Source organism: Rhinoraja longicauda, chromosome 1, assembly GCF_053455715.1.
Source record: "Rhinoraja longicauda isolate Sanriku21f chromosome 1, sRhiLon1.1, whole genome shotgun sequence".
Taxonomy (NCBI): domain Eukaryota; kingdom Metazoa; phylum Chordata; class Chondrichthyes; order Rajiformes; family Arhynchobatidae; genus Rhinoraja; species Rhinoraja longicauda.
This window is the reverse complement of record NC_135953.1, coordinates 119,891,364-119,904,134: the sequence shown is the minus strand read 5'-3', so window position 1 is coordinate 119,904,134 and position 12,771 is coordinate 119,891,364. Positions and strand designations below refer to the sequence as shown.

The 12,771-nt window shown below is 42.7% G+C and overlaps 2 protein-coding genes across 7 annotated transcripts in view; one reads left to right on the top strand and one right to left on the bottom strand.

Moving 5' to 3' along the window:
• Positions 1-384, bottom strand: part of LOC144596724 (uncharacterized) — a 25,756-nt gene extending 25,372 nt beyond the window's left edge. The window contains exon 1 of the mRNA XM_078405456.1: positions 61-384. The gene's annotated coding sequence lies outside the window, so the exon portion shown is untranslated. The remainder of the gene's footprint in view (positions 1-60) is intronic.
• The window catches only part of spry1 (sprouty homolog 1, antagonist of FGF signaling (Drosophila)), a 16,635-nt gene extending 3,864 nt beyond the window's left edge, over positions 1-12,771 (top strand). For 2 of the 6 annotated variants that reach the window (XM_078405425.1, XM_078405394.1), the window contains exon 2: positions 9,797-12,771. In XM_078405425.1, the coding sequence (XP_078261551.1) occupies positions 9,855-10,829 (975 nt within the window). In that variant the 5' untranslated portion in view covers positions 9,797-9,854 and the 3' untranslated portion in view covers positions 10,830-12,771. Of the gene's footprint in view, positions 1-66; positions 205-408; positions 433-9,796 lie in introns of those variants that run through there. The other 4 variants (XM_078405434.1, XM_078405414.1, XM_078405443.1 and 1 more) reach the window with 4 other exon arrangements.

Here is a 12,771-nt window from a genome sequence, read left to right as displayed (position 1 = left end):
AAACGATCGATTAAGCGAGGTTTAACCACACTCCAAGAGGGCGCTGCTGATTGCACTCACCGTCATTGGGCTTTAGGCTTCCGCTGTGTTCCTTTCCGAGTGATTTTAATGAAACTAATCATCCGGACCCACCAACAAGGCGGGAGGAGTTGAGGGAGACGTGTCTTGCTGAGTGTCGGCGCAGCGGCTGCTGTTTGCAACAAGGTGATCAGGGGGGTAATCACGTCTGTCGGTCTGTGTCTGGACGGGGCATTCTGATGCAGACAGTGTCGACCTGTGTGGTGTTTTACAACATTGACAAGATACATCTTTGCAAGCTGAGGATCGACTTCTTCTTCGAGTTGGGGAACGGTGGAGAGTTGTTGCAGGAGAGGAGGCGTTCCCTGCAGCTGCAGAGCGCGGTTGCCTGGGCTGTACTTGCGGCTCCGTGCGGTACGTGGTCCGGCCCGGCCCGGCCTGACCGCTCTCGGGCACGATCTGCGGGGCTGCCCGTGGCTTCAGCGGGACCCAGCTCGGCCCGCCAGCCACCCGCACCTTCCTTTTCTGGTCAGTCTTGGGGTTTCAGCGAGACTGCTGTGCTGACGAGGCGATTTATTCCTAATCCTAAAACGTGGCTTGATTTTTGTTGTTGTTGGAAATGGCTTTGGAATCATTTTGTTCTGTGGAAGGGTCCCAAGGCAAGGCACCTTCCCTTCCCCTAGCCCCTGGCTCGGAGACGTCTTCAGATTGGAGATTCACAGACATAAATCTGGTCTGTTCTGCGACTCATTGCTGACATGGGCAGCGCAGGTCAGGCAGCAATGTCAAGTGCCAAGGTCAGGATTTTGTATGTGTGGGGACCGACGGCGGGGATCCACGGGTTTCTTTCCACTGCAAGGAATTGCAAGGGAAGATTTAGTCTGAATTGTACGCGGGCATGAGCTTTGCTGGGTGCAGTCCGGGGTCAGCATTGGAAACTTTCTGGGCGCATGTTCAACATCATGAAACCCGAACGGGGGCTTTTCATTTCCTAAACGAGTTCTCTGTATGTTTGTCGCTCTCTTTACAAACACGTCCAGCGGGGAGAGTTAAACATGCACGTTCCACTGGTTTTATTTTTTATCAAAAGCAATGCGAAGGATCATTTTGCTTTGCAAATCGCAGGTGCTCGTCGACTTGTGTCTGGTAACTTGCAAAAGTTAGGAAGGTTTTGTTCTGATTGCTGGTAGACCCGTCTCAAAATATTCAGCGCCTAATGTCTCTCCTGGGTGCCGTTTTCCAGCGCGACTAGTGATTAAAATTCAACATTGTAAGTCATTGACAAAAATTGGGGAATTGGTCTTCTGGCATTTAGACGGCAGTCGTTCTTCACAATGTCGTACCCGACTCTTCTCTACACACGCGCCCAAACTATTTTATTAAACAAAAGTAGCTTGCAAACTCGTCGAAAGGAAATTGAGAATATTCCGAGTTGTGTAAAGAAAGCATTTGCAGTGGAATCACTTTAGTGTGAAAATCTTATCAAGCACTAAAATTAATAAGCAGCGATGAAACGGATGGGAAGTGACTATAACAGTAAACTTTGAGTTATGGTCCCATCATTACTTATTCCCATTGTACCTACAGAAAAAAGAAAGCATTTGATTTGTTTTTCCATTGCCTGTCACTATGGATTATTTGTTTCACATTAGTTTACTCAAACTAAATGCCATGGTAATTAAGTTTGCTTCGGATGTCAGAGTGCCGCGGTGTTACAGTGAAGCCACAGGAAGCATTCTAATGAAAGGATCACACACAACCGCACCATTAGCCATTGGTCCCCCCCCCCCTCCATTCAGATATAGTCAAACATGTTGATATAGTTTTGAGAAACGCTGGCTGAGTGAGGTCAAGTGGGAAGATAGCTACTACCCCCACCTCAAAAGTTGCGGGATTTGTGAGAGTTTATTACATTAATAACTACATAATCATGGGAACGTATTTGGCATATTTAATGAAATTTAAAGTCTCGTTTTAGAAATGTCAAAATCTATTGTAGCAGTCGTTCTCCACTCTATTGGGATCGCAAATAAAATGTTGAAACTTCATCGCTACTCACATGCATTTTATCCGTGTAATACTATTGTTTCATGTCCCACTCTCACTCTTTCACTCTCACTTTCACTGTTTCACTCACTCCCTTACTTTCTCAACCCACTCACCCTCTCTTCTCTTGCCCTCTCCGCTCTCTCTTCCCCCCCCCTCCGCTTGCTCTCTCTTCCCCTATCGCTCTCTCTTTCCCCCTCGCTCTCTATTACCCCCTCGCTCTCTATTGCCCCCTCGCTCTCTATTACCCCCTCGCCTTCTCATTCCCCCCACTCTCTTCCCCCCACTCTCTTCCCCCCACTCTCTTCCCCCCACTCTCTTCCCCCACTCTCTTCCTCCCCACTCTCTTCCTCCCCACTCTCTCCCCCCCACTCTCTTCCCCCCCACTCTCTTCCCCCCCACTCTCTTCCCCCCCACTCTCTTCCCCCCACTCTCTTCCCCCCACTCTCTTCCCCCCACTCTCTTCCCCCCACTCTCTTCCCCCCACTCTCTTCCCCCCACTCTCTTCCCCCCACTCTCTTCCCCCCACTCTCTTCCCCCCACTCTCTTCCCCCCACTCTCTTCCCCCCACTCTCTTCCCCCCACTCTCTTCCCCCCACTCTCTTCCCCCCACTCTCTTCCCCCCACTCTCTTCCCCCCACTCTCTTCCCCCCACTCTCTTCCCCCCACTCTCTTCCTCCCACTCTCTTCCCCCCTCTCTCTCCACCCCCCTCGCACTCTCTTCCCCCTCACTCCCTTGTATACTTGCAAAATAAAATCTTTGTGATTTTGATGAGGAGTGGGTGCGAAGATGCTTATAACCTGATTTTTATTTATGAATTATTTGACAGTAATCTTTCAAGCTATTTTGTGCAACTAAGAGCTTAACTAAGTTTATTAAATTCACCCCTATTATTCATAGTATTAAAAGGCAAGAATGGTTGTTGCATAAAATAAGACCAGTGAATGTCTTGTAGCAGCTCCCAAATTAAAACTGTATTGTGGTCACCTTTGGCAAAAGTTGTTTCATTCCATCCTCTGTAGTACTTTTAGATCCAGTGAAGTATTATCAGCATAATCTTCCTGTGGAAGCTTAATACCGGGCGTTAAGGCAATCCTGGCAACTCTGCACAAGGCCGTTGTTTTAACCCATTGCTGTCGACAACCTTCACAGGATGACACATGCAGCAGTCCAGAATTCAATTTTTGAAAAAATTGATCCATTTTATTTCAGGGTTTATGAGGAGCGGAAGAGACTATCTGGAGACGTTGTTATATGGTTATAATGTTGAACTATGTTCCATAGCTACTTTATTGCAATGATTATGCATTTAGCACAGTTGGTTTTTGATGTTCTTATCAGACGGCTTCAGGAAGAGTATTATTTGGAGAGAGCATGGTAGTGTAGAGCAGAGTTGCACTTTGGAGGAGGACAGGGAGGTGATGCCATGAAATATGTTTGCTGGAGTACTTACAGAAATGTGTGGCATGAGTATTATGTTTTTGGAACATTCCCCTCCTGTCGATGTTGTGCATAAGAAACAGTTCCTTAACAATCGCTGACTTCATTTTGCATTACTTCCAGCACTTAACATTGAATAAATACTAACGAACTTTCATTTAAAATACTTTACTTCTATTAAAAAAATTTTTAAATAAAGTATACATGTCTTGGATCATTGTTAGGATAAGTCATTATTTTTTCCACTTTAAAACTGACTGGATCTTCTTGGAACCATAAGATGTGTCTTTTCATTTTTCATGGTAACATGAAACAATAACACAGTTGTGTTGCATTATATTATGCCATTATATATTTCTGGTACATTTCTTGAGCATTTCCATGTCAACAAACACATCCACATCCTTTTAAAAAATAACCTTCCTCTCAACTAAAGGAAATACATGATTTCCTTTTCCAGGCACGTTTTTTTGCCCCGCGTATGGAATGCTGGCCAATGGACAACATTAAGGTCCCTGTTGATTTCTGTTGAATATTATTCAATAGCATGTATGGCTTGAAGCAATTGATCTGAGCAACGGTCCTTCCTGTTCCTTTTATAGACAATACACAATAGGTGCAGGAGTATGCCATTCGGCCCTTCGAGCCAGCATCGCCATTCAATGTGATCATGGCTGATCATTCTCAATCAGTACCCGCCTTCTCCCCTACCCCCTGACTCCGCTATCCTTAAGAGCTCTATCTAGCTCTCTTTTGAATGCATTCAGAGAATTGGCCTCCACTGCCTTCTGAGGCAGAGAATTCCACAGATTCACAACTCTCTGACTGAAAAAGTTTTTTCTCATCTCCGTTCTAAATGGCCTACCCCTTATTCTTACACTGTGGCCCCTGGTTCTGGACTCCCCCAACATTGGGAACATGTTTCCTGCCTCTAATGTGTCCAACCCCTTAATAATCTTGTGTTTCGATAAGATCCCCTCTCATCCTTCTAAATTCCAGTGTATACAAGTCTAGTCGCTCCAGTCTTTCAACATATGACAGTCCCGCCATTCCGGGAATTAACCTAGTAAACCTATGCTGCAAGCCCTCAATAGCAAGAATATCCTTTGGAGATCAAAACTGCACACAGTGCTCCAGGTGTGGTCTCACTAGGGCCCTGTGCAACTGCAGAAGTACCTCTTTGCTCCTAAACTCAACTCCTCTTGTTATGAAGGCCAACATTCCATTGGCTTTCTTCACTGCCTGCTGTACCTGCATGCATCATTTCAGTGACTGATGCACTAGGACACCCAGATCTCGTTGTAAGTCCCCTTTTCCTAACTTGACACCATTCAGATAATAATCTGCCTTCCTATTCTTACCACCAAAGTGGATAACCTCACACCTATCCACATTAAACTGCATCTGCCAAGCATCCGCCCACTCACACAATCTGTCCAAGTCTTCCTGCAACCTCATAGCATCTTCCTCACAGTTCACACTACCACCCAGCTTTGTATCATCTGCAAATTTGCTAATGGTACTTTTAATCCCTTCATCCAAGTCATTAATGTATATTGTAAATAGCTGCGGTCCCAGCACCGAGCCTTGCGGTACCCCACTAGTCACTGCCTGCCCCTTCCCTTTCTTTCATTCCTCTTAAGATCCTACAATTGTGAGCAAACCCAATCACCTGAGGCAGGTGAGGTCAGGGAAACTAATATTTTTTCAGGAGGACTTGAACTGTGAGGAGGCATTTTGGACGTTATTGAAACTGTCTGGTTGTGTTTCTGCCTTAATCCCTGCACCCATAGAACATGGAACATAGAACAGTACAACACAGGAACATGCCCTTTGTCCCACTATATGTGCTGAACATGATGCCAAGATAAACTAATCTCATCTGCCAGAACAAGATCCATATCACTCCAATGTCTGCATATCCTTGTGCCTATCTAAAAGGCTCTTAAATGCCACTATTATATCTGCCTCATCACCACCCCCCACCGGTGCGTTCCCAGCACCCACCACCCTCTGAGTAAAAAATAATAGCTTGCTCCTCTCTTTAAACTTTGTCCCTCTCACCATAAAGTTATACCCTCTAGTCTTTGACATTTCCACCATGGGAAAAGGTTCTGACTGACTTTCCTAACTAAGCCTCTCATAATTTTAATCTACTTCTAACAGGTCTCCCCTCAATCTCAGAAGTTCCAGAGAAAACCATCCAAGTTTGTCCCACCTCTCTTTGTAAGTAATACCCTCTAATGCAGGCAGCATGCTGGTAAACCTCTTCTCCACCCTCTCCAAAACTCCACATCCTTCCTGTAATGGGGTGACCAGAACTGCACACAATACTTCAAATATGGCCTCACCAGAGTCTTATAGATCTAGATCATGATTTCCTGACTGTTGAAGAAAGCATACCGTACACCTTTTTGATCACTTATCGATTTGTATTGCCACTTTTATGGAGCTATGGACTTGGACCCTAAGATTCCTCTGGACATTAATGGTGTTAAGGATATTGCCATTAACTGTATACTTTCCTCTTATCTTCAATCTTCCAACACCTGTTGACTTTATTTTCACTTCCAAATTTACTTATCTAATATATTACAGACTGTTGCGCTTGTTTATATTGTGAAGCGTAGAAAATGATTTATATTGCTTGTATTTGACAGTATTATTTAAAATGTTGTAAGATGTCTTTATTGACTGTTGATTTGTAATTTAACTTGAACACCTCAGATGTTATGGTCCTAAAAGTTAATATTTTTCATTCTGGTTTAGGTGATGGTAGTTTATCTCTGGGAATTGCTTAGAGACGAAATACTTGTGTATCCTCCACACATAATCTGTGCAAATCAGAATCACAGAGCAGTTACAATACAAAATTAGGTTATTCTGCCCTTCAAGTCCGTTCTGGCTCTATATAAGAGTAATACACATAGGTTCACTCCCCCTGCCCTCGCCCTATAGCCTGAAAAATCTTCCCTTTCAGGTAGTTATCTGGCACATTTTAAACGCTGCAGTTGTATCTGCTTCCACTACTAGGCTAGGTAGTGCATTCCAAACTTTAACTAACCACTTGTGTAAACAAAAAAAGGTCTTCCTCACATTCCACTGTTGGTTCTCTTGCGTACCACGTTCTTTCTTTGTCAGCTAGTTCTTGATTATTCAACCAACACCAACTACCTTTTGTCCAGTCGGTATCATGTTAAATATCTCCATCTGAATCTCTTCTGTGTTTGAGAAGAAGAAAAGATTGGAGGAAAGAATATGAAATAATGGTTTTTGTCTTGGCAATATTGTGCTTTTATCATGAGATTATCCAGAATTTGTAGAAAATAGATATAATTTCATCAAAAAACATGAAAGGTTTTGTGGTTCTGTGCTGTAATGTGGCCTCGGGCTGTATTATTAATTTGTGTATATTGGGAGTTCCAACATCACTACAACATGTCTGCTATCCAAAGAGAAGGAAAGATCCAACTCAGTACACGCTGACTTTTCCTCACAAACTCCTCGCTGTTAGCTCAAGAAGAGTCCCAGTGAAAGCTATACTTGGGGGCATGTTTAAAGGGGCATAAGGGCGGACACGTTTAAAGAGAAATAGGGAATGTTAAAATAGGTAACAATGCGTATCACCATTCAGGGATAGAATGATCACCAATTATCAAGCGACAGCTTGGGGGCAAAACAAAGGATATGGAACCTCGTGGAGAAAACCCCAATGGGCTGAAGTGTGAGTTGGGAGACATGGTGAAGAAACCCAGGTGTGAAGTGGGAAACAATAAGGTGGGGGTGTGTTTGAGCACGGTAGCCATCAATTTCTGTTGGAAATTTTCAAAAAAATGCTTTTCCCTGCAATATTCTTTAATGCTGAGTATTGTGAACTAGTCATCACCTTTTAACACCCAGTACATTGAGCACGACGTAATGTTTTATGGCTTGTCTTACTATATCAGACTGTTCACAAGGCTTCATCCTCAGTTACCTTACAGCTCCTTGTTGTACCTGCTTCAGGGACAATAGTAAATTGATTAGCTTCAATTTCCATGTGCCTCTTGCCCCTTGACGTCCTACATTTTCATGTACGCTGTCCCACCACCAGTCAAAAATGTGTGAAACTCCCCCCAGCTAAATATCAATAGCGCTGTAAGGCAACAACTCTACCGCTGCACAACCGTGCGGCCCAGGTTGTCTCCTCGGTTGTTGACATTTTCCAATTTCATTTCAGATTGAAATTGGAAGAAGACCTATGATTGTTCAGTTGCCACTAGTAATGATAACAGGCTTTTTCAATCTTGATTTTAATGATCTACATCATGGCGTGTGTCGTAAATCAGCTTTTGATCGATAGCCTCAGGTTTTGGATACCGGTCATTATTGTCTGGGCAGTGGTCTTGTTGAGGAAATCTCCCGAGTTCCGGATGAAAATGTGGGTTGTTCTCAGGGCTCATGGTTCCACACCACCAGAGTAGAAGGCTGGCAGGGAGGATAAAAGTTATCTGTTCCATGCAGTATTGCTGTTCTTGCTACTTTATAGACAATGGAAAAGTTATCATTAATGCAGCAGAAAGAATGGAATCCTAATAGCAGCACTTAAAGAACATGTTCGTCTTTTTAAAAACATCCGATAGTGGAGTGTTTACTGCTGTCCTTGCCAAAATATCAAGTCTGGAGATGCAAGATCCGTGACCTCAGCACACCATGTACCACATACAACATGTGATGCATGCACATTTATGGACCTGGTTAACATTGGGACCTTTCACAGTATTTTTCTTCAAATTGCATGTTATTTATTTTGAAAATTATCGCTTGAACATTTTCATTTTTTTTATTCATGGAAAGTGGGAAACATGGATGTAAAAGAATCCACCACCCAGACAATAATACATTTTGCTCCTCGGAAACATCACTCACACCTACAGAATATCGACTTCAAAACCTTTTCTTCGTTTGTAATTTTATTCATTATCTTTAACCATCTTGCTGCTCTGTGTATAAACTGGCTCTTATATTCACAAAATGCTGGAGTAACTCAGCAGGTCAGGCAGCATCTCAGGAGAGAAGGAATGAGTGACGTTTTAGGTCGAGACCCTTCTTCAGACTGATGTCAGGGGGGCGGGACAAATGAATAAATACCTTTGTGAATAAATACCTTCGATTTGTACCAGCATCTGCAGTTATTTTCTTACATTAAACTGGCTCTTTGCTCGTTTTGAATCTGGACGATTCCAGATTCTGTACACATCATCACCCGTCATCATCATCATCATATATATACAGCCGGAAACAGGCCTTTTCGGCCCACCAAGTCCATGCCGCCCAGCGATCCCCGTACATTAACACTATCCTACACCCACTAGGGACAATTAAAATTTTTTTTTTTTTTACATTTACCCAGCCAATTAACCTACATAACCGTCTATCATAATTTATGCAAAGCCTCAGCTGCTGTGAACTACGGCTTGAAATAGTGCTTCTAAACCCACACCTTGCTCATTCCCCCCCCCCCCCCCCCCCCTCACCACCTCTATCAAAGTACTTAAGGCTGGCACAGAGATGCAGCGATAGAGCTGCTGCCTAACAGTGCCAGAGCACCGGGTTCAATGCTGACTGGGTGCTGTCTGTACAGAGTTTGTACGTTCTCCCTGTGACTGGGTTTTCTCCTGGTGCTCCGGTTTCCTCCCACCCTCCAAAGACATGCAGGTTTGCTGATTAATTGGCTTTTGTAAATGGTCCCTCGTGTGTAGGATATTGCTAGTGGTCGCTGGCCGGCGCGGACTCAGTGGGCCAAAGAGCCTGTTTTCCATGCTGTATCTCTGAAGTCTAACAAAGTAAAGTCTAAACCACTACTTTGTGTGACACCAGTGGCTACCTGTACAAAGTTCTTAATTCCCGATTACGATATATATTCCACGAAAAAGAATCATTCCTGCCCCTCTAAATTTCCACTGCTAACATACTTTGCCTTAAGGAACATTGAGGCTCATGCAGTGGGTGCAGAATTCGACTGGGGCAGTCTGAAACCGGCCTCTTTCTGAAAAATCAAACTACCTCACTATGAGATAATGAAACCTTTCCATGGCTAAACATGGAGTTCAAACCACTGCTGGTTGTTAAGCATGATCAGCCCCAAAGTGAAAATAATGTCACTGTCCACAAGACTGTCCCATGCATCTACAAGTGGCAGCTGTGGCCGCAACCAGTACTGTTTAACAAGTATACGTGTTTACAGTGGGCTGGGATCCTTGTGATTACATCTGTGACCCTAATATACTTTCTCCTCTCTACTTGTTTCAGCAGACATTCCGATGCATGCCAAGTCCACAGTGAATGCTGGAAGTTGTGATCACCACAGATGGAGTCCCGTATTCCGCATGGTGGCGGTGGTTCAATGATTGTGATCCAGCAACCCTCTCTTGACAGCAGACAGAGACTCGACTATGAACGGGAACTGCAGCACACGGCCATTTTATCCCTCGATCAGATTAAAGTAATCAGGACAAGCAACGAGTACACAGAAGGTCCGGCCACTGCAAAGAAAGCTGGTACAATCAGTAGCAGCCGAACCACACAGAGGCATGACAAGCACGAAAGGACTCACGAAGTGATACCGATCAATGTGAATAATAACTATGAACATCGGTCCTCTCACCACACACATGGTGGGCACCATTCCTCCACCAGGATGCCTGTCTTGAGCAGGTCAACCAGCACGGGTAGTGCAGCTAGTTCAGGGAGTAACAGTAGTGCATCATCTGAGCAAGGACTTTTGGGACGATCTCCACCCACGCGGTTAACATCCAGCCACCACAGACCAGAGCGGACAATTAGAATACAACCTAAATCATCTGCCAGTACAACGGATGAGTTGAAGTGCTTAGGAAAAGAGGATTTGGCAAAACATAGGTTTATATGTGAGCAATGTGGGAAATGCAAGTGCAGAGAATGCACAGCACCAAAGACCTTGCCTTCATGTCTGGCTTGTAACAAGCAATGCCTGTGCTCAGTAGAGAGTGCGGTGGAGTACGGTACATGCATGTGCTTGGTAAAGGGAATCTTCTACCACTGCTCCAATGACGATGAGGACTCCTGTGCAGATAATCCTTGCTCTTGCACCCATTCGCACTGCTGCTCCAGGTTCTTGTTCATGGGTTTAATGTCCTTATTTATGCCCTGTTTACTCTGCTACCTTCCAGCCAAAGGCTGCATCAAACTTTGCCAGGGGTGCTACGATCGTTTAAACAGGCCTGGATGCCGTTGCAAGAACTCAAATACAGTGTATTGTAAACTTAAAAGCTGTCCCACTCAAGGGGAGGATAAACCCTCTTGATCAGAGCTCTTTAACATTTTATTTTAATCATTTTGAAATCATGCTTGTATGTTTACCTGCTTCAACCTTGGACTGAATATCAACTAAAACATAGCAACCATTCTAACAACCCATTCTACACTAGAAAGATGGCTGCTATTTACCAACATGGCCTAAGATTGTGAATGTTGCTAAAATCTATAGGTGAAGCGGCAAATCAGGGGTGTATACTATTGCTTTCTTGGCTACAAATGGCCCCCTTAACTAATTTAATTGATCACAATATTTTTTCATGTATTGCAAAATAAACGACTTTTTTCCTCCAATCATTAAAAACATTAGCATTTTGGAATTAATCAACCCGATTGCAAGAGGACCTTGTCCCATTTAATATATGGATGTCACAATACAATTCCTGATTCAAAAAAAGCCAATTGGGAACAACCACTGGTGTTACAATCAAAATGTTCTGGATTGCACCAGGCTCTTTGCCTCCAGCTATCTCCATTCAAAGAACCAATTTTGGTGAAATTTTATTCGTGAAATAATATGTTAACTGACATTTCTTATTATTTTTAAAATTTGCCGTCTAACATTTCTAATATATATTCAAAACTACTTGTGAAATAATCCAAGCCATATATTTCCCTGTTTGCAATTTATAGCAAGAAAACAATTGTGAGAACTATTTTAATCCCAGCATTTTTGTAGTATGTTAATGGAGGCAAATAAATTGTTTATGTACTCTTGGATTTGTGTTTTGCCACATTTAGACAACATTGGAAATTTGCAAGTCAGTACTTGGGGAACTTTATAAATGTAGATCATGACCACCCTCTCTAAGCATACAATCATCACTATTTCGCTTCCCCCCTATCCCCTTCCACCCATATCTGTCCCTTCAGCTTTACATTTAATTTTGCCTCTCTTATTTGACATTATTCTGTCACACTCTCCACCCCAAACCCCTTCATCTGTATCCACCTATCACTTGCTAGGGTTTGTCTCATGCCAACCTCTCTTGTCCAGCTATCTCTCCCCCCCCACTCCAATCAGTGAAGCAAAGTCCAGACTGGAAATGTTATCTGTTCATTCCCTCCATAGATGCTGCCTGACTTGCTGAGATCCTCCAGCACTCTATTTTTTGTTCAAGATTCCAGCATCTGCCATCTCCTGTCTCTGTAATCTCCAATGTGGGATGCACTGAATTAATGTGCCTTCAAATTTTATAGTTTAACCATGGGACAGGTTCTTAACATATCTTTATGTGTAAGGAAATGAGAGCACATTAGATGCTGAAAAAGAAACACAATAATCACCATTCAAATGTCGTTCCAGTCTAAACAACAAATACATTTCAATTCTGAAGAGATTAGCAAATTATATACTCTTTATTTTAAAGGGTAAGTTTCTGCTGACTTAAAATTTCAACCTGGATTGGGCATTGAATGTGGAAGTTGATTTATTGCTGAATTTCATGCAAATGAATACAATTATCTTTAGAAACACAGTAAATAGATATCAGATGATTTGGCAAAATGCAGATAAGTTCTTGATATGTATACTGATTATTTTTTATTGTGACATCTATAAATTAAATGTTGGGTTGTCTTTTAAAATAATACGATTATATTCTGGTTTACCTGGTCAACTTTGTCCTGTTGAGCTCTCTCTGTGCTTCAGTCTTGCCAAATCCAGGCTCTCTTTGTGTATATATTTTATGTAAAAAAAAGTTTTGAGGAATCTTGACCGTTTTAAAAATTCTCGAAACTTCTTTTGTTGTAAAGAGTATTTATTATGTGAAGCTCTATTATTTTATGGTATTTATTTTGAAAAGCTGTCTGAAAATTTACTCATTTCTGAATATAACAAATATCATTACTTACTGAGAAAAATTAAGGGTGACACAAAAGAAAATACATATGTTAACTATAAGGCAGAAATATATAAATTAATGAAAATA